Genomic DNA, 23,433 nt, shown 5'->3' on the forward strand with positions numbered 1-23,433 from the left:
TTGAACAACAAAATTACTAATTTGTAAGAATTGGAACATTCCGGCAAAGTAATTTCCATTAGCATGAAATGAAGCTGCTGCTACGTCTAATGTTCAGTTTTTGATTGAAAACAATTGGTGAATAAAATTTTTTGACTTCGATTTCTGAAACTTTCTCTCAATATAATCTATTCTTAGTTTCGAAAACTAATAAAATGGATGAAGATGAGAATATATAATCCAGCTGTGACCGACAAGTCAACTGGAAAAAAGAGAGAGACGAAAAAATAACAAAAGAAAGAAAAATATGAGAGAATTTGAACCGGTACGATCACGATGATGGACACCTGGGAAAGTAGGCCAGGTGCAATAATTTCGAATTTATCGAAAAATTAACCGCCTGGAGTGTTATTTTCGAATCGAGAACAAGGCAGATGTTCTCATTAGTTCAAACTAATGAAGCCATTTCAAATCTGTTGGGATTAAAACCGACAGAGAAACAGAAAAGTATAGAAGGGAGTGGCTAAAAGAAGAAAAAAGAGGAGCAAGACGAAAGAAGCTTATCATTGAACGGATCAAGAGACGTCCCATCGGAATTCTTTCGTTCGTCGTCATCGGTAATTCAAAGATTTCTTTTTTCTCTTTGAGTGACTTCTCTTTGTATGAACAATTCTTTTCGGGAAGGTCATTCACAATGAGAATGTACTTTGCGTGCGACGTGCGACGTTCGTTTTCGAAAAGAAAAACTTACAAGCATTGGATCCATAATATGAATTTCGACGGGAATTGTATCCACGTGGATAGTAGAGACTGTGTGTTCGTGGTGGTGGGACATGCATTCCGTTGATGTAGTTACTACAAATAAAAAGATTTCGTAAAAATAGAGGCAACTATGAGAGAGATTCTGTGTGAATGTATATTTTCGATTGGCAACAAACATAACAATACTTGAAAACATAAATTCGTTTTTTTCCAGAGAACTCAATCATGATTGAATCTGATATAAGTATGAAATATGTCTACGGTTAAATATATTATATTACAACACTTTGTATCCAACAGAATCATAATTGAACTTTTAGTACTACTCAAGTATATCTGGAAATAAGAAAGAGCTGAGAGTCCACTTACACATTTGTATCATATCGTCTTCCAGCTGTTCCTCCTCTCGAAACTCGAAGTAATGCCGTTGGATCGACGCCGCATTCCTCCATAATTGCACCATTTTTATCCGATAAATGGCTCATCGATTCGGAAAGTGTCCACGCCCGTCCATGAAGCGGTGCTGACATCATACCGTATCCAATGACAATGTTGTTCCGTGCTTCTAAAAGAAGAAACGTTGGATGTGGGGTGAAAAACGGATTGAGGTTAATCTGACAGCTTTCTATTTTGTAAAAAAATATTTGAACGAGAGAAAAAACATAAAGTTCAAAGATTGAGTTTGTTTTTTTCACCCTGAAATTACTCGAATATTGTATTTTCCAATACACAGTCTCCCAGACTCCGAGTAAGAACTGCAAGGAAATTTTTGATCTACCCTCGTGAAACGAAAAATTTGAGAAATTAGCAGGTCTAAAACGTTATTATTTTAATTTTTAGCGTAAAGCTCAATGTCAGAAGTAAGAAAATTTCAGTTTTAGAATTATTCTGAGAGCATTATCCAACCATTCAATCCAAAAAATTATGGTTTCAGATATTATTTCGAGTCGAAACGGCAATTTTTCATTTTGATTTCGGAAAAATCTACGGGATTTGTTCATTTCTCAAAATTATCCAACGAATGATTGCTCAAAACGCGCTCCGGAGATTTTTACACATTTCTGTAGGACGGTTTTCCAATTTGCTCATTAGTTTTCGAGAAAATAACAAAAAACTGAAAGAAATTCGGAATTTGATCGATTTCTCAAAAACTAATGAGCAAATTGGAAAACCGTCCTACAGAAATGTGTAAAAATCTCCGGAGCACGATTTGAGCTATCATTCGTTGGATAATTTTGAGAAATGAACAAATCCCGTAGATTTTTCCGAAATCAAAATGAAAAATTGCCGTTTCGACTCGAAATAATATCTGAAACCATACTTTTTTGGATTGAATGGTCGGATAATGCTCTCATAATAATTCTAAAACTGAAATTTTCTTACTTCTGACATTGAGCTTTACGCTAAAAATTAAAGTAATAACGTTTTAGACCTGCTAATTTCTCAAATTTTTCGTTTCACGAGGGTAGATCAAAAATTTCCTTGCAGTTCTTACTCGGAGTCTGGGAGACTGTGCAATAAAAAAAGCCAGCTTCTAGTTGCATAATATCAATGCTCAATACTCTTTTCCTTTCATTCTTCACGTGCGTTACTTTTCAAGAAATCAATCATTTCATACTGATAAGCGACGGTTCAAGTTGCCAACGTCATCAATCATCAAATATTCTCCTTTTTTCATCAACCTACCACATTCCGAATCGTAAAAAGAGCCTCCAGAGCTTGTGATGCTCACATTGTTGTTGCTTCCAGGCCGAAATGCTGCCGACAATCTCCGTTTCAGCTTTTTCATTCTTTTAATCTGAAAATAAAAACAAAAATATCGTTTTTCATGAGAGAAAAAGAAAAGAAAACTCACTAATTTTTAGAAAATAAAATATTATCCTAGATGATAGATGAACGGCAGTTTGAGGGAGTGAAGTTAGTATATTCAGCCTGAAAAAAATAATTTTGGACAAGAATAAAAATATAAAGAGCAAATTTGCTAGCAAAGAATCGAGACAAAAGAGAGATGAATGGTTTCCTCCGAAACAGATTACTTTTCGGCATTTCTGCAAAAGAACAAAATTGGTTCGGACAGCGATACGAGCCGAAAGAAAACGGACGAATGTAAACAATAAACAAATTCTGACAAAAAAATAAAACATGTCGTTCTTTCTTTGTTTGGAGGGAATCAAAGAGATTTTTCCCGTTCTGCACATGAGAAAATGAAGAAAAAAGAGTCGAGTTTTTCACAACTGATAACGGAGAAAAAAGTACGATGGACACTCAACCGACTGCAAAAAAAAGAATGAGAAGAGAGAAAGTTCCCAGTGGTTCCGCCTTTCTCAAGGACATAATCCGTAAAGGAAATTGGGAGAAAAGCTCCGAAACTCATTGAGGAAAAGTACTTTTTCAAAAAAAGAAGAAGTTGGGGATGTAAACTGAGCAGCTGCTTCTTTTCTGGAGAAGAAGACGACGACGACGTAATCAAGTCATTCGGAGCACCTAACGAAGCAAGACGGGCGGCTCTTTGTGTTGGTCGTCAGGAGCATCCAATTATGGAAAAGCTGTGAGTAGTGAGCAGAAATAGATGGGCGGTGTGAGAATAAAGTAACAAAGATGCAAGTTTTCAGGCGGGAGAGCTTAGATTGGATAAACAGATATAGAGGATACTCGAGTAAGATTTATGGAGATGGTGAGGGGCGATTCTCTGATAAAATAGAAACATTTGGAGTCTCGAAAGGTTTTGAATGTCTTCCATTGTTTTTAAAAAGTCGTAGCATTTTCTGTGAGAATTTAATCCAAATGTACAGTGACAAGTTAAGAAATTAGTGAAGACGAAGGTATCTTCGAGAATTGTCAGTGTGAAATGTAAACATTACGCGAGAGTAGTGGAACGATAGCATCAAAAGTGAAATGAAATCTCTACAGGACTATGAGTGTGTGAGACACCCTCCATAAGAAAAAAAGTACCGAAACTTGCGAAAAAAACCGAACAAAGCGACACATGAGGGGAGAAACACGGAATGAGAGCATATGGAAGAAAAAGATCAGGTGAGAAGATTTCGATTTCGTAATTTTGGGTCAATCCTAGAGGGAGTTCCGATGAATATTCAAAAGATTTCAAAAATTCTGAAAAATAACTAGACTCAAACTTTGATCTTTGAGTTTTATGAGTAAAAAGTTTAAAAATGAAACAATTGCAAGCATATTTCGGGCTGTCTTGCTTGTTTTTCTTATTTAAATTCCAAAAGAAATAAGTTCCAAACAAGTTCTCATTTCCCGATTAAAAAAGGAGGAACACATGCAAATGAAGAAACACAATAGAGGAGAAACACTCATTCGTCGGAGGCAATACATACACTTCGAGCGTGTCTAATGAGAAGATAAGGAGTGGGGAGAAAGACACATACACACAACTTGTTATCGGTTCTCTATCAGCTTCTCTTTCTCTTTTTTTCAACACAGTCGACCGACGTCTTCATTTCTTTTTTCTTGCTTTTTGCTTCTTTCTGTCATCACCATCATCGTCGCCGTGAGCGTAGAAGGGCGTAGTTTCTCGAGATGAACGCTTATCTCGTCCTTAGCAGACAATAAATCGAAGTTGACGGGTGGAACTTAATTTATGGCGCGGGCAGGAAAATATCGTTTTTTCTGTCTTTTTTGAAGTGAAAATGCCAATCTTCGATTCTCTCGTCCCACTGCACTCGGACATTTCAATAGACTTGCGGTTCCCAAATTCCGAAAGAAAATTTTTAGAAAGTCTCTCGATACCTTTTTGCAAAGCGGTTTTTAAGTTTTTAAAAGCCGAAAAAAGAAAAAAAAAGCTTTCGAAAAAATGTGTGCAACTCGACGTTAAATTGAGCGTTTCTACGTACTTTCAGAACTACAGTAGCCATCATGAAAAACAATCTGACGAGATCCTTGCTGATCTTCCAAGAAAGCTTTCTTGGAAGTAACATTTAAGCGGACAAGAAAATCAGGCTTGAGATTCTCATAAAATTATGTATTCAATTCTAATCATACAGTCGATAGTCAAATGATGATGGCGAAAGTGAAAATAAACGAATAAATGGAACAAATCGAAAACTTTCGCGCCGATCTCACCCCTATCCCTCAATACTTTTCTTGTACGGATAAACAACAATTTGAATAAATATAATAATATTGTAAAGAGACAAGACAAATGAGTGAAAAGAGGTGAAAGACGATCGGAGATTGAAAAAAGGTAAAACTGAGAAAAAGGAAAAGACAAATTGGGTGAGAAAATGACCTTTCCAACAGAGATATTTTACTAGTATCCGATAGCAAAACACAAAAAGTATCCTCTCTCGATCGCAATAAAATCGAGCGTATCCTCTGCTTTACGAGCTCTCGAAAGGTTATAAACAAGTGTTTTGACAAAAAGAAACGAAGAAATGGAAGAGAGGAACAGGTCGAGAAGAAAATATAATTTGATTAGAAATGAATTTGAAGTGGAACCGGAGTGATATGATGACCTGATTCATTTATTCAAATCGTTGACATTAACGGCGCCCTGCTGTCTCGGGGATCGTTTGAACTGTTCAAATTGAATTTCAGGGCTCGTAATTTCGAGAAGCTATTTTTTCTTAAATTTTTTTTGTTGTGACATCTTAATTTCCAAAATAGAAACATATTGAGACGGATTGAAGTTCGAAAAGTGAGAAAAAAGGAACAGGAATCGAATGACGACTAATGGATTCGTCTTCAACGCAAATAGTGCGGGCGCGCATTAAAATGATATGCGTGACGCCCATTCAGGTGTTTGGAACGTTGCCCATTTTGACTGTGGTTGTTGGCAAGAAGCATTCGGAGAGAGGGCTTTAAATGGACGAATGAGAATGAAAAGAGTGAAAGAAGGAGAGGTATTTGTGGGTGTTTGACAATAGTAATAGTAATAAATATCAATATAAATATACAACTATTGACATTTATAAAAATGATAATTATTGGAGTGATTGAACAGTGAAAAACATGAATGGAACATATAAATGAAGTGAGTTTTCAGAAGAGAAAGAGTGGTCAGAACAGACGAAAGGATACGGTAGTTACCGCTGCTAAATGCACAGATGACCAGCGCAAACTTGCTCTATTGATTCATTGATGTTGATCTAATGAATCATTTTGGCAGTTGAATGTTCCAAAGCTTGGTGTTTGTCTCTTCCCGCATATCAAGAAATTGTTATATATTTTCTACAAAACGAGTTGCTGATATTCCCCAGAAGCTCGTTAAAGATGATAATAACGAATCATGAAAGTTCTCGTTAAAATATAAATAAGAAAAAAGAACTAGCGTTTCTCTTGGGATTTTCAGTTGTTATTCTTTCGACAAGCTTATAAACTGAGTTCAAAAAATGATTCTGATGTGAACTTTGACCCATTCAAGGTTTCCATTGCACACAGTTAAAGAATATTTTTGTGGAGCAAGTTGTGGCCACATTATCACGCTGGTAGGTCTCAAAATTTCTGATAGAGAGTATGGATTCATAAAAAGTTTAACTCGCGAGCTTGCAGTAAGTTGAAAACGGCTCTTGTATGCTCCAACTAACATTTTTCCAAAAAAAAAACCAGAAGAGTTTTTTTTTTCCATTTTCCCTTCCGAAAAGCTAGTTGGAATGACAAGTCAATTTGTGGATGGCAAGGAGCCGACAATGGGAAAATTGAGGGGCACAACGAGAGGGATTGTTTGGCCGTAAGTGGTGTGGTGAACGTCCTGTTTGCACAGTCTTGTCTTGTCAAACTCCCACGGAGTTCCCGCTCATAAAAACAAAACAAATCGAGAAGAAGCAAGAAAAAGAGATAATGATGGGAATGAAGAAGGAGAAGCGGAACGTTCTGGCACGTCTTCCAGCAGAAGACGTCACCAAAAACAAAAGGAAAAAGAAGAGGAATCAGGATCTGAAGTGGTGACACTGAATACCCTTGAGACGACGGAAAACGACGCCCTCTCTCCTCAGAAAATGTCGTTTTCCTTTGGTGTTGTTGTTGCTGGTATGCACTTCTTCATTCTCTCCGAAACAACTAATTTAGAGTCGAAAAGTAGTAGTAAATGAGGGACAAAGGGGACAAAAGGAGGAAGAATTATTGATAGTTCGTAGGAGATGAATGTTCGCTCTATTGTAAAATGAGGATACGGTAGCCACTATAGTGGTCCAGGAGTGATCCAGGAGTTCCGACTATCTCAATTTCTGAATCTCGTTTGAAGCCCCAGAATAAATAATAGTTTGAATTTCGAAAAGTTGAAAAGTCAAACACTAACATTTGAATCATTTCGAAATTCTGGGAAATGTGAAAAAGTCAAAAAAATGTGATTCATTATTTCCTCTATGAGTAACAGACACGAGTTTTACCCAATTTCCAGGTGGAATTGGTTAGCTGGTTCTGGATAATCTAGAATTTGAAAAACTAACAAAAAGAAAGATAAACAAATAATAAAAAAGGTAATTTATCTAATTAATATCCCCGATGGCAGTTATTACGAGAAAGAGAATAAAAAATCATAAAAAAGGAAATAAGAATTGCACGGTTTGCGGTATGAATGCAATAAATGAGGTCAGTATAGCCGTAGTTACTCTCCCCTTCCCCGTTCAACATTCTGCGTCTTCACCGCATTTTCATTCAAAAAATCCATCTTTTGGCATTCGTGGCGCGATAAATCCACATAGAGTAAATAGTATTGGAATCAGAATAGACGCAGACACGCCGACAGTCTCTTCTGTGTGTACAACACTTTGGCGTAGCTGAACGTCTCTCGCGCACTCCAGTGTCTCTGATGTCTCTGATTACAGTACAGTATCTCTATCTTTTCACAACTACGAACTGTTTCTCTCTCTCTCTTGGGATTATCAATCGTGCATATTGCATTGAAACGGTCATTCTCTCTCTCTATTTTCTTCTTCTTGTTTATTTGTTTGTCTCTTCCCGCAATTGGAGGGAAGAAGCATTGAATTGAAACACTTTCGAGAAGAAGAGCTCAAAATGACACAATATTGGAAATCCTTGAAAATTCTTAAAACGAAGAATTGAAATGACATCTTCTTCTTCTTTTATTCCATTGAAAATGTTCGGGTACTCAATTGAATTACCTATTACCTACATAACCAATTGACTATATCGAATCAGGTCAAGGGCGTGAATGGACCTCTTGTAATAGTTTTTTGCTGGTAACTGAATAGCAAATGGATTCGAATAAACACGACTTTTAAATGATAGCCATTAACAACAATGCTGTTGGAGAAGACTGTGAGGGGGTGAGGTGGCATTTGAAACGGCCCTGTTTGAATTCTGGACAATATAGCTTTGAATTTTTCTTCATTTATGATTTTTCCGATGCTTCAAGAACAAAGAAGAGTTCACATATTTCTGGAATTTTAGTAGAACCATTGAAGTGGATAACCTGTAAGAAATACATATGAAAAATCCTGAATGAAGACTTCGCATCCCAGTTTTTTATATGGTTAAAAAATATCTGCTTCTGAAACACTCGACGGTTACAAAATCTCAAAGTTTTTCTAAACCCCCGCAGACTGTTTACGTGCACGGTGTCATGTTTTATCATCTTTCTAATTGTGTGAATCTACCCTCTATCAGCATTTTCTAGCCACATTTTTCAATGTCATCAAAAGATTTTTTGATCTGAAACTCTCTGCAGAACTAGCAAGAAACCTGAAGTCACAAATAAACTCTTGTTTCGAATTTCAAAAATCAGATACCCAACAATATCAGAGTCTCAAACCACATTTCCGTGTTTTCCAAAAGTTCATTCCCCGGGTACATTTCAGATAATTACGAATTTGATCACATTTGTTATCACTGAACATCCGTGTGAAAAAGGAAATGATCATAGAAATTGATAGACTACACAATTGGAGAAAAAAGAGAGTGATATAAAAGAAAGCGGTGATTCTCATTATCAGCAGCAGTCAGTTTGACACAATGTTTCAACCAATGCTTCTAGTTTCTCTTCTTCTTTTACCTTTGATTTCTGCTCAATGTGGACCTGGAGCAGTGTTTCAATCATCTAGTTCTAGGTATATTTCGATTGTGAATTCAATCATCACTTCTCTATTTTCAGATGCTTTACATTCTTCCGAACAGGAGTAGATTTCCAAAGTGCTGAAGCAATTTGTGCCACTTTGAACGGTCATCTTGTCTCTATTCACAATGCAATTGACAACGCTTTCGTGTCGAGTCAAGCTCAGAAATACTTCGACGGATCGGCATGGCTCGGAGCCAAAACAACAGCTCCAGACGTCACAAATCCATTGAATTGGTATTGGACTGACGGATCGAACTTTGATTACCAAAACTATCGAGTCGGAGAACCAAGTGCACAAGGAGCAACTGCATGCATGCAACTGCAAACTGGAACTGCCAAATGGCTCACTACTAACTGCTCAACTCAACTTCCATTCATTTGCTCATACTCTTCAAGTGTCACTCCAACATGTCCAACTGTAACGAGTAAGTGTCAATAGATATTTCATGGCTGCATTGTGTACATTAATTTCAGTTCCCAGTCATTGTCCATCTGGATACACTTGGTACGATGAGACTGATTTCTGCTATAAGGCAAGGAAAAGGGTTATGAAACATTTCAACAAAAAATTTGAATTTAGAGTACTGTCCGATTCACAAATTTCAATGATGCTCGCAGTGCTTGCCAAGCTGATGGAGGAGATTTGGCATCTATCCATTCTCAAGCAGAGAATCAATTCCTTGTTGGTACGACTTAATCTTGATTTTACCATTGTTAAAAAACTGATTTTCAGAACTTTCTAAAGCTGGAATCACCAATAAAGACAAGGGACACAATGATGATGTAAGTTTTGAAGAAATGGAAAATGAAAATAATGAAACGAATTCCAGGTTTTCATCGGATTGATCTACCAGAATTCCAAATGGCAATGGACTGACGGAACCGCTGTCAACTACCTCAATTGGGGAGATGGTGAACCAAATAACATGGAGAAAGAGTGGTGGACTTCGGTAGGTTTCTTTTAAGTCTCGACACTCTATTCATTCCATTTCCAGTTGGTTGCTGACCCACATGAGGACAGAAACACAGAAGACACCCGATGGAACAACGTTGCTCAAGTTGATATGAGAGCTTTCATTTGTAAAAGAGCACCACTTCATTAAAATGTATTTATTTAAAATAAAAAACACGATCCTCATTATATTTCCAACTTCCCTGAAACTGCGATTTCGATTTCTCTCATTGTGCGAAGAACAGCTTCTTCTCTGAATGGCGGTGCAGCAACTTGAACTCCAATTGGCATTCCAATTGATCCAATCGTTGCTTTTTTGGTAATTTGATACCATTTATCTGTTTCTGGATACTCGTTTATCAACTTCTCTTCATCTGATTTATTCACTGTGGTCACTGGGACAACACCTGGAAATGGTTTGACTTATTCCGAGGACCTCTTCGAAAACGAACCGGCACCAAAATCCAACAGATTATAGATAAAAGTATAACTAGCTCCACATAATAACTTCGACGGAACATCGTGTTGAGGAGCTGGCATTATGGAAGGCGGGCACAAGATGACATCCAAATTGTCCTTCAGCATTAGTGAAACATATTCCTCTCTGTATGCTTCAATAGCAGCATACGCTTCTCTCAATTCTGAAAAAAACGAAGTTATAGAAGTTCTCAATTTTCGGCAAAACTAACCGAAAGTGTCTCTCGTTAGAGACTTCATAAACATCCCTAGTCTAGGAAAAACCAGAGAAACTGGATAACTTAGTAACCGTTGAATCCATGCAGGAACAGTACAAAGTGTTCTTTGAAACGTGATCGTCGGTTCTATTATATCATTCATCAACTTATTCAATATAAATTGTCCGCCGTCCAGGAAGAGAGCTCTAAAGTACCACTGAATAACATCGGTGAGTCTTGGTGGATGGAATGGAATAACAGTATGTCCAGCATTCTCCAAATGTTTCTTCGATTCGAGTACAGCTCTCTGGAGTGCCGGAGTTGGAGTGAACCATCCATCATCAATATAATATCCAATTCTCAATTTCTTCTCACTTGAATACAATGATTCATTCCAGTGGACTGGTGGACAGTATGGATCACGATCCGATTGGAAATCAATGTCTCCCCAGACCTGAAAATTATTAAAGCAAGTTTCTTGCAGAAATGTAGTCGAAGTCTTACACTCTTCAAAAGTTCAACATTTGACGTAACATTCTGAGCCATTATACCCTCATTCGCATCAACAAGTGGTTTTCCGGGAACAGAAGTGCCACCTCCACGATGAGCAAATCTCATTTTGGATGGTTTAATTCCAGCAATTCCAGTGAAATGACATGGAATTCTGACAGATCCTCCAACATCTGTTCCAATTCCAATCAGAGATCCTTTTGCTCCAATCAATGCACCTTCTCCACCAGATGATCCACCACAAGTACGAGTACTATCGAATGGATTTGTAGTTGTTCCGAATAATGGATTGGAGCAATTGTAACTGAGAAGTGACTGGGGAACATTGGTTTGGCAGAATGGAATCAGACCTGAAAAAAACATTTTGTTTATCATTCAACTAGACAGAAACCAACTTCCTCATAGCTTTTTTATCAAACTAAACTGTAATACTCACCTAATTTCTTATAATGTTCAATTTGAATCGAATCTTCAGTCGATGGTCTATAAGCATCCTGAACAAATCCCCTAGTTGTATCATATCCTTTCACTTTCAAACATTCTTTCAATGATAGTGGAATCCCGAACATTGGAGGTTTCACAAAAGAAGGCAACTTTGCTTTTTCATCGAGTTCTTCCGCCTGTTGCTCTGCTTCCAGAATGAAACACGTCACTGCATTCGTCTTTTCATGAGCCAGAATTGCTTTGTGGAAGTACGTTCGAACTGCTTCAACACACGTCACACTTCCTGTCTGAAGCTCCTCTTTCAACTGTTCGAAATCCAAATTTCCGATGTAATCTCTTCTTTTCGAATCCAATTTATCAGAAATTCTTCTCGCTTCTTCAATATTTTTTAGGATATCATCTCGTTTTCTCTGAACAACTTTCTCCAATCTTTCAACTATCTGAAATCATATACATTTGTCTTGAAACCTTCCTTTTGAAATGTATTTATATCGATAATTGTATTTGTACTTACTCCTAGATCACGGAACTGTCTATTTTTTAAACCCTAGTACAATATCTTATCAATGTGTCTGAATGTGTGACTGAGACGGACAGAACTTTTCTTTTTTCCAATAAATAATCTATCTTATCACGTGCCATCGAGGGGGGTGTTCCTTTAAAATGGAAGGCATGCTTTACAATGTTTCTCAAAGGAGAGATAGGTTGATGATAACAAATTACATTGGGTTACTGTATGAAGTTCATTTTTCATTTTCCTAAACAAACCAATATGTTCACCCGATTCGGAAATTATCGTTGCCTAGGTGTTATTTTTTTCCAGAACTTTGCTATTACAGAGCTGTGTCATTTTCAGAACTGTCTCTTGTCAGAACTCTTCCTTATCGGAAACAACCAAAATCGAATGACTTCGGCTTTTGTTTTCTCTTTTCTAAACTTTAAATTATGTACTCTCTTGAAGTTATGGACAGAAAAAACCGAAATTCCGAATTTGAAGCTGGTGAGGTAAAAAATAGTTCTATAAAGGGGAAAACTAAAAGATTTAGGGTTATGTCTCCTGATATTATTTTCCATGTTTGAAATAATTCATATTTGAATTTCTCAAGCTTTTGGAATTTCAAGGGCCCTCTATCTATAATGTTTTTGATATGTACTCCAGAGCTGTGCGGAAGTAAAATTTTCAAAAAAGGAAGAAGGAAGAAGGAAGAAGGAATAACATTTTCAAAAAGGAAGAAGGAAGAAGGAAGAAGGAAGTGAAAAAAGCCCGGAAGAAGGAAGAAGGAAGGAAGAAGGAAGGAAGAAGGAAGTTGGGTTCCAAACCGGGAAATCGGAAGTTAATTTTGAAAATGACAAATTTGAGGAAACTTTTTTCTAGTCATCTCTGAAAACGAATTTTGGCGTTGTTTTGCATACAAAATTCCATTAAAAATCACCAAAACTCCGCTGATATTCAGTCGAAAATTACAAAATTTTTGTGAACTTTTAACACGGAAGTCGAACAATTTCAACGGAAGAAGGAAGAAGGAAAAAGGAATAAATTTTCAAAAAAGGAAGAAGGAAGAAGGAAGAAGGAAGTGAAAAAATGCCCGGAAGAAGGAAGAAGGAAGAAGGAAGAAGGAAGAAGGAATTCCGCACAGCTCTGATGTACTCTCTACTTACTTACCTTCCTCCGCTTCAATTGAAAATGACAGTAATAGGCACTGGCTCCTAATATCAGAAGAGCCACGTAGAAGAGCATAACTCAGTTTTTCAGCAATTTGTTGTTGTTGACAAACAGAATTCCGAGTGGATGAAAAGAGAACGACTAGTCTCAAAAAGTGAATATTGGGAGGTCAGATACCGCCTTTTATTATCTTTCTTCTCGTGGGAAATAGTGTTGTCTCCACGGAATTCTAGAGAAAAGAAACGAAAGAATTGGGCATTTCAGGAGAATATGAGAAAGAAAAAAAGGGAATGGTCTCATATCTTTTATTCTTTTTGATTTTTGATGATGGTTTGGTTACTTTGATATCCGTTACGGTATTCGAGAAGTCATAAGAATTAAATGAGATTTTGAAATTTATGAGAGAATCTATTTTATATTTGAAGTATTGGCGTTGACCTGCTTACCAAAAGTTTATTTCCGAAAAATTCGGAAGAAAAGTGGGTTATTTCTTCATAAAGATTCGTTGAAACTTCTCACTAGATTTCTAGACTTTTTAAGTTTAGTCAACCTTGTCAAGATGCTTGGCCTCATATCTTCTCTCACACTAAAATGGAATTTTTCCATTTCAAAGAATCTAAACTTTTTATTTCTTGAGATTTTGCATTCTGATGTTTTTGAAATTCTTTTTCCGGTGAATGATAGTCATGATTTCAATCTTAAGATTATCAAAAATATATTGATAAATATGAAAGTAGAAAACATGAGAAAAGTTTAGCATGTTCTCTTAAAAGCTATCACACCCGTTAATGTTGCTCAATTCTTCATGTCTGCCCAAATGTACATTTTATCCGTTTATTTCTATTACTGAAAAAAGTTGAGAACAAATAAAATACAGTGAGTAGAGCAAAAATTCAGTTGAGATTTGATTATTTTCCAGTAATTGCGATTTCGATTTCTCTCATTGTGCGTAGAACAGCTTCTTCTCTGAATGGTGGAGCAGCAACTTGAACTCCAATTGGCATTCCAATTGATCCAATCGTTGCTTTTTTGGTTATTTGATACCATTTATCTATTTCTGGATACTCGTTTATCAACTTCTCTTCATCTGATTTATTCACTGTGGTCACTGGAACAACACCTGGAAAGACAATAAAGATTCTTTGGAAAAAGTCAGAAAAAAACTGACCTGCTCCGAAATCCAATAAGTTGTAAAGACAAGTGTAACTGACTCCAGAAACAACCTTTGATGGAATGTCATGTTGAGGAGCTGGCATGATCGAAGCTGGACACAAGATAACATCAAGATTGTCCTTCATCATCAATCCAACATATTCCTCTCGGTATGCTTCGATTTCAGCGTAAGCTTCTCTCAATTCTGAAATATCGAATATATTTCAAATATGATAGTTTAGTAACTGACCAAAAGTGTCTCTTGTCAGTGATTTCATGAGAACTCCCATTCTCGGGAAAACCAAAGAAACTGGATAACTAAAGATACGTTGAACCCAAGTGGGGACCATCCAAAGAGTCACTTGGAAATGAATTGTCGGCTCAATGATATCTTTCAAGAGTTTATTCAAAACGTATTGTCCTCCATCGAGACAAACTGCTCTAAAGTACCACTGAATAACATCGGTGAGTCTTGGTGGATGGAATGGAATAACAGTATGTCCTGCATTCTCCAAATGTTTCTTCGATTCGAGTACAGCTCTCTGGAGTGCCGGAGTTGGAGTGAACCATCCATCATCAATATAATATCCAATTCTCAATTTCTTCTCACTTGAATACAATGATTCATTCCAGTGGACTGGTGGACAGTATGGATCACGATCCGATTGGAAATCAATGTCTCCCCACACCTGAAATGAGAATTGATAGTTTCAATACCGTAACCATGATTCATTTCTATTCTTTGATTCTACATTCATTTGTTATCTCTTCTATTTTTTTCCTTTCATCTATCTTATCACTGTCGTCTGGGAAACCCGTGATAAAAAAAAAGAAAAACCGACTTGGCTAAACTGTACCGTCTTTTATCAAATTCCATCGAGGGGTGGTCTTTGAGAGGTAGAATCATTTCATCGGGAATATAAACCAGTATTTGAATGATGTGAGAAGTTAGATCACTTTTCATTTAATTTTTCACGGAACTTCGTTTTTGAGATATCAAACGAATATGACGCAAGGGAACATGTAGACGAAGCACTTACATTTCTCAAGAATTCTACATTCGTTTTTACATCTTGCGCCATTGGTCCATCATTTGCATCAATCAATGGTTTTCCTGGAACAGATGCACCTCCTCCACGATGAGCAAATCTCATTTTGGATGGTTTAATTCCAGCAATTCCAGTGAAATGACATGGAATTCTGACAGATCCTCCAACATCAGTTCCAATTCCAATCAGAGATCCTTTTGCTCCAATCAATGCACCTTCTCCACCAGATGATCCACCACAAGTACGAGTACTATCGAATGGATTTGTAGTTGTTCCGAATAATGGATTGGAGCAATTGTAACTGAGAAGTGACTGGGGAACATTGGTTTGGCAGAATGGAATCAGACCTGAAATCAAGCAATTTTCTTATCATTCAACTAAAAATCAACTTCTTCGTAGCTTTTTTATCAAACTAAACTGTAAAACTCACCTAATTTCTTATAATGTTCAATTTGAATCGAATCTTCAGTCGATGGTCTATAAGCATCCTGAACAAATCCCCTAGTTGTATCATATCCTTTCACTTTCAAACATTCTTTCAATGATAGTGGAATCCCGAACATTGGAGGTTTCACAAAAGAAGCTAACTTTGCTTTTTCATCGAGTTCTTCCGCCTGTTGCTCTGCTTCCAGAATGAAACAAGTCACTGCATTCGTCTTTTCATGAGCCAGAATTGCTTTGTGGAAGTACGTTCGAACTGCTTCAACACACGTCACACTTCCTTTCTGAAGCTCCTCTTTCAACTGTTCGAAATCCAAATTTCCGATGTAATCTCTTCTTTTCGAATCCAATTTATCAGAAATTCTTCTGGCTTCTTCAATGTTTTTCAGGAGATCATCTCGTTTCCTCTGCACAACTTTCTCCAATCTTTCGATTATCTGAAATCAAATTTATCTGTGATGAGTCAATCATATCTTATCAATCTATCTGTTTGATTAAGGGTGTAACCAGGTAGGAACTTTATTCAATCTCTCAAATTATGTGAGTCTGTGTTCTTCAAAACGAGGGATTTTGTCTGACTGTTACAAGACATATCAGTCATCAGATTCTAGAGTCAGATAATTTCAATTAAACATTTTAAAAAAAGTGTCTAGTGACAGAACTAACCTTCTTCCGATTGATTCTGAAATGATAGTAGTATGCCCCAGCTCCCAAGAGTAGAAGCACCACGTAGAAGAGCATGATGCTGTAAAAATGTTTCAATTTCAGAAATGGAATTTATTTCCCAAAAAGAGGTGGAGTTGAAAGTGAGAGGAGGTGTGATAAAAACCGATTTTATAGCCACATTTTCTTTGAGGAGGTGTTTGCCGACACACGAGAGATTCCCTTGAATGATTACAGAATGACAAGTCACAAAAAAATATTGAATGTGAAATGAAGAGGATTCATTTTTTAAGGGTAACTATGGAAACATCGGGAACACAATAGAATTTCCATTATTTTTAAAGAACTTTAAAATAAATTTTGAGAAAAAAAATGATTTTATACGAAATGAGACAGTTGAAACCTAAAGGGTTTTCAAGTGGAAGGTAAATTCAAAATATCAAATTTCTTTTAAGGAGTTGATCTTATTTGAGGAGCAAAATATTATAATATTTTTTGGCAGAACTAGTAAATTGATGATTGAAAAAACTTATATTCTCTGAGACCGTCTTCAAATTTTTTTCCATATTGTACCCAAATTTAACAGACATTCATCATTTCTTCTATTTTAAAAACTTAAATTTCTGAAACTTGAAACTTGTTTCGACTCCAAATGTAGAACTAACCAGACAATTTTCTTAATCTCCGCTATTTTTCAAACCACAGGTTTTGAAAACAGTTTTATTCATGAAGATTTTCAATTCGCTCTTTTTGTAAACCAAAAATCGAAAAAAGTGGAAATTTTGCAAAAATTCAGTCTAGACAAAGAAAACACAGACGTTATGCTCTAAAGACTTTGAACGTTTTCTTTTAAAATGCGTCCTCATCCATCCGAAAAAATAGGGAAAACAGGACTAAAAGCAAATTGTACTTTCCACGATCTGAGAACTCAATTCAAAAGGATGACTAAACAGAAATAAAAACGATAGGATTCGAAATTCGGAGAAATTTCGTTTCAATGCGAGAAGGTCATAGAGCAAATAAATGTGTTATTTATTTAAGAACTTATCAAGATTTCAATTGAAAAATCATATCAACAAGGAAATGAGACTGAAAAAAGAAAAGGAATGAATCAGAGAGAGTTCGTATTTATACACTTGAATCATTCACAAGTTTCAAAAAAGGAAAATGGTGATGTCGATGAAAGTAAATAATATTGAAGTTTACTTTTGGGAAGAGGAATGAATAGAACTTGCAAATCTTTTCTGAGATTTTGATTTTCTTTTCAGAAGAAAAAAACTGCGGATGTGGGAAAATGGTCAGCTGGATGCAGATTACTTCGAGAGAATTCTGTTAGGACGCAGTTGTTAGAACGGAGAAGAGTTTCTAGATTATAGAATCGAAAAATAATTTTTTTCTGAATAATTATCCAAAATAGAAATTTCGCGTAAGTTACTTCAGAATCAAATATGAAAAGATTGACAATTTGTAGCATCCCATGTGACATTTGATAGAAAAAAGATATGAAAAATGTAGACCAATCGTTGTTAATTTGAGAGAAAAAACTAGTTTTCTTCTCGGTTTTTCAAAGATTTGTCAGCTGAATTAATGATTTCTTTTTGATCAATCGTTCAAAGTTATTGTGAATTTTTAATTGAAGATGTTCAAGGTATCCAAAAAACATGACTTATTTTCCACATGCAAATGCGAGAAGCATTTGTTTTCTGAATTTTGTGAATTGTTACAATTCGAAATCCTGCATTAAAAAAACTATGGATTCCAGAAATATTTCAGAAAATAGAAATCTTCGGAACCCCCAAAACGTAATAAATTCCACACGAATAACTAGAATCACTTGAGCAAGAAAACAAATTAAAAATAGAATTTGCCAACTTTCGTGTCAAATTTCGAAGAGAGTTGACTGTTTGCATTAAACTACCACCCCGTCAAACATGTAATCCTTTTTGTCGTTGTACTCTGATCTTTTCTTTCTCCCGAACGAAAAGAACGAACGGTTTAGTCTAGACAATTAGAAAAAATTGTTTTATTTTATCAAGATCAAAAGTTTTATCACAAAAGAACACATTTGTTTTAACTAGAAAAAGAACCGTAACCAAAAGATATTATGACAGAAAAAGGAAAGAAGAAGGGATTATTGATTATTTGCCAGTGACACCGAATTCAATCTCTCGCATAATACGGAGACAAGTTTCCTCTCGATACGGAGGAGTTGCCACTTGAACTCCAATTGGGAAACCGATGGTTCCACGAGAACTGTTCTTTGCCAATGCATACCATGGATCGGATGCTTCGTAGTCCGATTCTAGATCCAACTCATCTTGTTTCGTGACATGAGTAACATTGACGGATCCTGGAAAATAAAAATGGATATGAGTTAAATGAATTATGCTTAGAAAGCTTACCTGCAGCATAATCAAGAAGATTAAAGATTCCAGTATAGCTAGTTCCGGCGAATAGTTTCGATGGAGCAACGTGTGGGAGAGCAGGAGTTACAGTAACCGGACACAGAAGAGCATCAATCTTTTGATCAATCATTAGAGCAGCCATTTCACTTCGATATGCTTCAATATCCGCATATGTGTTACGCAGTTCTACAGTACTTAGAGTCATCGCATTCATCAGATTTCCAAGTCTTGGGAAGAAAACTCTGATGAAACTGGCAAGGAATCTTTGAACTCGAACTGGAACCATCCAGAGAACAACTTGAGTGTAGAGAAGGGGATCGATGATGTCCTGAAAGAAATAAGATTGTACTGAGAGATTATTTATAGTGTTGGAACTTACATTCATAAGTTTATTGGACAAGAATTTTCCAGCATCCACACAAACTGCTCGAAGGAACATAATCAAAACTTCGGGAACTCGTGGAGGACGGAACGGAACAAGAGTGTGTCCAGCGTCTTCCAAAATCTGTTTTGCTTCCATAACTGCTCTCTGACAAACTGGAGTTGGAGTGAACCATCCATCATCTGTGTAGTATCCAATCTTTAGTTTCTTATCACTTTTGTATGCTTCTTCATTCCACGTGACAGGCGGTACGTATGGATCTTGTTCAGTAATCCACGTGTCAGCCCACACAGTTCGAAGGAAATCGACATTTGTCTCAACTCTTGTTGACATTGGACCGTCGTTTGAATTAATCAATGGTCTTCCAGGAACAGATCCACAAACTCCACGATGAGAGAATCTCAAATGAGATGGTTTGATTCCAGTTGTTCCAGTATATGCACATGGAATACGGATTGATCCACCAACATCTCCTCCGATTCCGAGAATTGATCCATCTGCTGAAATCAATGCTGATTCTCCTCCAGAAGATCCTCCAGATGTTCTTGATTTGTCCATTGGATGATTGGTTGTTCCGAAGACTGGATTAGAGCAATTATAACTGAGAAGAGATTGAGGAACATTCGTCTGGACATAAGGAATTGCTCCGAGTTTTTTGAGTTGTTGAACAAGAACTGCATCAGTTTCTGTCGGATGGAAAGTGTCTTGAACAAATCCACGTGTCTGATCGTATCCTTGAAGTGGAACACATTCTTTCAGAGACATCGGAAGACCGAACATTGGTGGTTTCTTGAATTCTGGGTCCTTTGCCTTTTCATCCCATTCCATTGCCCATTGTTCTGCTTCTTTCACAAACATACACACAGAATTCGTCTTTTCATTTGCTTGAATTGCCTTGAAATAGTATGTTCTGACCGCATCGATGCATGAAATTGTTCCAGATTGAAGTCCTTCTGAAAATTATAATTTCATATGAAAATCATGCCATTTGAAAGTGTAGACTAGAACATTTCTGAGTTCGGGAAATCAAGGAAATTGGACTGATAAGAAGAATGAAAACCAATTTTTATTGTTTAATAATCACATTTCTCCTAGAAAGTGTCAATCTAAAAGAATTGAAATTCAGTTTTTTCATGAGAAAAATAACTATTCGAGAACTTTCGGGACTTACCTTTCAACTCTGAATATTCCAACGAAGCAATCTTATTTCTCGTTTCGACATCCAACTTTTCCGCCGACTGCTTCGCAAACTTCACACTTTCAGCTCTCTCCGCTCGTTTCCTTTCCACGATTTTTCGTAATTCAACTTGTCTCTGAAATCATTCGATTGTCTTCTGAATTCCCGCTGATTCGAAATCACTCACCTTCTCTCTTACACTCCAGAATCTATAAAAATAGGCGGCGGCAAGAGCCAAAACTGTAGTGAGTAGTAATAAAATCATATTATATCAATCTGTAAAAAATGAAAGTAAGACTGGTGGTAATTGATAAGTTGTACACTTTTTATAAGCAAAGGATTAAAAATCAAACAAAGGAAAAAAAGGAGAAAGAGAAGAATAGAAGAATGACAGGAAAGTGGACATTGAACCGTCTTGAATACAGTTTTATAAAACATTTCAAAGTTGTTATCAGTCACAAAAGTTGGTTGGCAGAAGAAGAAGTAGGCGGGGCTTGGAGATGATTCGCGTCATCTGAATTGAGCACATCTCGTGATTCATTACTGATCAAGCTGATCGAAATGGGAGAGAAAAAGTAATGAATAACACATAAATATTTAGATGGTAATAAATAATATGCTATCATTTTTAGAAATTTATGAAATGGGAAAACAGGAAGGAACCAGTTGATAAGTAGCTGTTTGAGTTTTATTTCACTGGGAAGTGACATTTTGGATGAGAAACTTCAAAAAGTTGCATTCCGAAATAGATTATTTTGTAATCTTTTTCAAAACAACTGAAACTTTTTTATTTCATAGATATAGGATTCTTTTCTATCGCCGATAACGAGTCCCTGGAATTCCGAACCCAAGAAATTCGCGCAAGAAATTAATCTCATTCCTTCAAACTCGATAACTTCCACATTCCACAAAACTGAAATGGCGCGTGTAGCCAACATAACAGAGCTAGAAGAAGACTTAAAAATTGAAATAGTTTCATTTATTTTTTGTTATCAAGTACATGTAAGGTAAATAAAAAAGTGCGAGCAGGTGGTCCCCCAAAAATAGAAACAATAAATACATGAGTTAATGAACAGGGGAAAAGGGAAATAGGGGACGTGGAAAGAGCACCTATTAGATCAAACTTTTTGAGGTTAGTTAGAAAATTGGTAAAAATATAAAAAAACAGGCAAAAATAGTAAGCGAATCTTTTAGGTACCTTGTTTTTGTTTTTTTTTTCTTAAATTTTGGAAGGGGAAAACAGTAAAAATAGGCTGAGATAATCACAACAAGAAAACATAGGATGGAAGAAATTGATTACGATTCCATTTTATCGTCCTCCTCCTCTTCCTCTTCTTCTTCGTCGGCGAACGCCACGTTCTTCTGGAAAAAGTTACTGTAAATCCCAGTTTTTTGAATTTTCAGAATGTTCGGATATATTCGAGAAGTTTCTCGGGTAATCTATTTCCGAATGACTCACTCGGAATAACCTTCTCAACCCCCACTGATTCATCTTTCGCGTGGGTAACCCTCTGTCTGTTATCAGTTTTCATATCAATTTCATAACAAAAATAGGGTGTGAGAGGTGTAAATCAACGTTTCACTATACAAACTGATATTTTCTTTTCTATTTTTTACTCACCTGGAAATCAGTAATTTCTTCCCAAATGATTTTCTTCCACTCATCAATCGTATCTGCCTTCACGTCATCATTTAACTCCATTTCGTCAGCTGTTGGCTCGTCTGATTCATCGTGATAAGCTTGCAAGTATTCATGTTCCATTGCTTCTTTCGCTGATGGACGACGATCCGGATCGAGATGAAGCATCTTTTCAAGAAGATCAATCGCCTGTGGTGTTGCTTGGGCGAAGAGTTTTTTAAAGTCACGACGAGCCATTTTTGGAAGATTTCGGATATAATTTCGTGCCTCTTCAGATGAGATCTTTTTAAGGAACTCTTCATCGGGAGTTCCAGTTACAGACATAATGCGAGTGAGTTGATCAATGTCTGGAAACTAGCAGAAATAGTCAAAATATTGAATTGATGAATAACTTACGATCAGATCCAGGGAATAGTGTTTTTCCAGTGATAAGCTCCGCGAGAATGCATCCAACTGACCAGACATCCACTACAAAAGTTAGTTTCATTCGAATTCATGATCAAAAAATAGTATACCTGTCTGTGTGTAATGCATCCAATTCAGCATAATTTCTGGCGCTCTGTACCATCTCGTGGCCACGTATCCCGTCATTTCTGAATCTGTCTGTCTTGCTAATCCGAAATCGAGAATTTTCAGTTCACAATCCTCATTTACAGCAATATTTGATGGCTTGAGATCTCTGTGAATGATATCAGCGGAATGAATGTATTTGAGACCACGAAGAATTTGATAAACCAAAAATTGAATGTGATCGTCGTTGAGTCTCTGGATTTTGAGAATATTTGAGAGATCTGCGCCCATGAGCATTGACACGAAATACACGTCTTCAATATCATTCACGTTTTCATTTGGAGTGAAGACGTCAAGCAGATCAATAATGTTTTCGTGGCGCATGCATCGAAGTAACCGTAGTTCACGGAATGTGCGTCGAGCATGAATGATCGATTGGAATGGACGATTGAACTTTTTGATGGCGACCCGAGTGCCGGATCGAGTGCATTCCGCGGCGCTAAAAATTTTCTAATTTCAAATTTATTCAGAAAAGGACTAGTTGAACTCACCAAACGGTTCCATATGCCCCAGTTCCGATCGGAGTCAAGTTAATGTAGTAATTCGGAACAACCCAAACACTCCGGTTGAGTTCAACCACATAATATCCTTCGCGTGGCGTTGGATGAAGCATCTGATCCATTGTGGCCTGCGGAAACATTGACTCCGGAAAAATCTAGAAGAGTCTAGATGTTATGAAAATAACAAGAACATTGATCGAGATATTGAACGGTTATGAGTCACCGAGAACCAACAAGAAAACAAAGAAAGAATACTCTATTCAAACGTATGTACATTGGTTTTTATACATTTTCAAGAAGGAGTCAATAAATTAGAAATCTGAGGTCATGCCTGATAGGAAAGTATGTGTATAAATCACATGCAACATGGGGGAGAATCTAGGGTTTTAACAATGAGATCATGAAGGAATACAAGAGAGATCAATAAGTGTGA

At 36.7% G+C, this 23,433-nt stretch overlaps 6 protein-coding genes across 6 annotated transcripts; 1 reads left to right on the top strand and 5 right to left on the bottom strand.

The window, feature by feature from the left end:
• Positions 1–668: 668 nt before the first annotated feature.
• GCK72_014742 (uncharacterized protein) lies at positions 669–2,530 on the bottom strand (the record flags this gene model as incomplete). The annotated part of the gene is made up of 3 exons (XM_003088812.2): positions 669–834; positions 1,111–1,306; positions 2,428–2,530. The coding sequence occupies 3 exons, from the start codon at positions 2,528–2,530 to the stop codon at positions 669–671; spliced, it is 465 nt and encodes a 154-aa protein (XP_003088860.2).
• A 6,158-nt stretch (positions 2,531–8,688) lies between these two features.
• Positions 8,689–9,882, top strand: GCK72_014743 (uncharacterized protein; the record flags this gene model as incomplete). The annotated part of the gene is made up of 7 exons (XM_003108225.2): positions 8,689–8,771; positions 8,816–9,204; positions 9,254–9,312; positions 9,360–9,465; positions 9,513–9,562; positions 9,610–9,729; positions 9,775–9,882. 7 exons carry the CDS (start codon positions 8,689–8,691, stop codon positions 9,880–9,882), a joined length of 915 nt encoding a protein of 304 aa, XP_003108273.2.
• Positions 9,883–9,917: 35 nt separating this feature from the next.
• Positions 9,918–13,097, bottom strand: GCK72_014744 (uncharacterized protein; the record flags this gene model as incomplete). The annotated part of the gene is made up of 6 exons (XM_053730439.1): positions 9,918–10,138; positions 10,184–10,372; positions 10,421–10,859; positions 10,910–11,265; positions 11,352–11,799; positions 13,023–13,097. The coding sequence occupies 6 exons, from the start codon at positions 13,095–13,097 to the stop codon at positions 9,918–9,920; spliced, it is 1,728 nt and encodes a 575-aa protein (XP_053585211.1).
• Positions 13,098–13,930: 833 nt separating this feature from the next.
• On the bottom strand, positions 13,931–16,405 carry GCK72_014745 (uncharacterized protein; the record flags this gene model as incomplete). The annotated part of the gene is made up of 6 exons (XM_053730440.1): positions 13,931–14,142; positions 14,191–14,379; positions 14,425–14,863; positions 15,215–15,570; positions 15,654–16,101; positions 16,331–16,405. The coding sequence occupies 6 exons, from the start codon at positions 16,403–16,405 to the stop codon at positions 13,931–13,933; spliced, it is 1,719 nt and encodes a 572-aa protein (XP_053585212.1).
• Positions 16,406–18,465: 2,060 nt separating this feature from the next.
• GCK72_014746 (uncharacterized protein) lies at positions 18,466–20,556 on the bottom strand (the record flags this gene model as incomplete). Its single annotated transcript, XM_003108065.2, has 5 exons — positions 18,466–18,677; positions 18,730–19,060; positions 19,112–20,067; positions 20,286–20,427; positions 20,479–20,556. 5 exons carry the CDS (start codon positions 20,554–20,556, stop codon positions 18,466–18,468), a joined length of 1,719 nt encoding a protein of 572 aa, XP_003108113.2.
• A 1,031-nt stretch (positions 20,557–21,587) lies between these two features.
• Positions 21,588–23,140, bottom strand: GCK72_014747 (uncharacterized protein; the record flags this gene model as incomplete). The annotated part of the gene is made up of 5 exons (XM_003108361.2): positions 21,588–21,653; positions 21,913–22,277; positions 22,327–22,398; positions 22,446–22,939; positions 22,992–23,140. The coding sequence occupies 5 exons, from the start codon at positions 23,138–23,140 to the stop codon at positions 21,588–21,590; spliced, it is 1,146 nt and encodes a 381-aa protein (XP_003108409.1).
• Between the last annotated feature and the right edge of the window lie 293 nt (positions 23,141–23,433).

This window comes from Caenorhabditis remanei, chromosome IV (genome assembly GCF_010183535.1).
Source record: "Caenorhabditis remanei strain PX506 chromosome IV, whole genome shotgun sequence".
Classification (NCBI taxonomy): domain Eukaryota; kingdom Metazoa; phylum Nematoda; class Chromadorea; order Rhabditida; family Rhabditidae; genus Caenorhabditis; species Caenorhabditis remanei.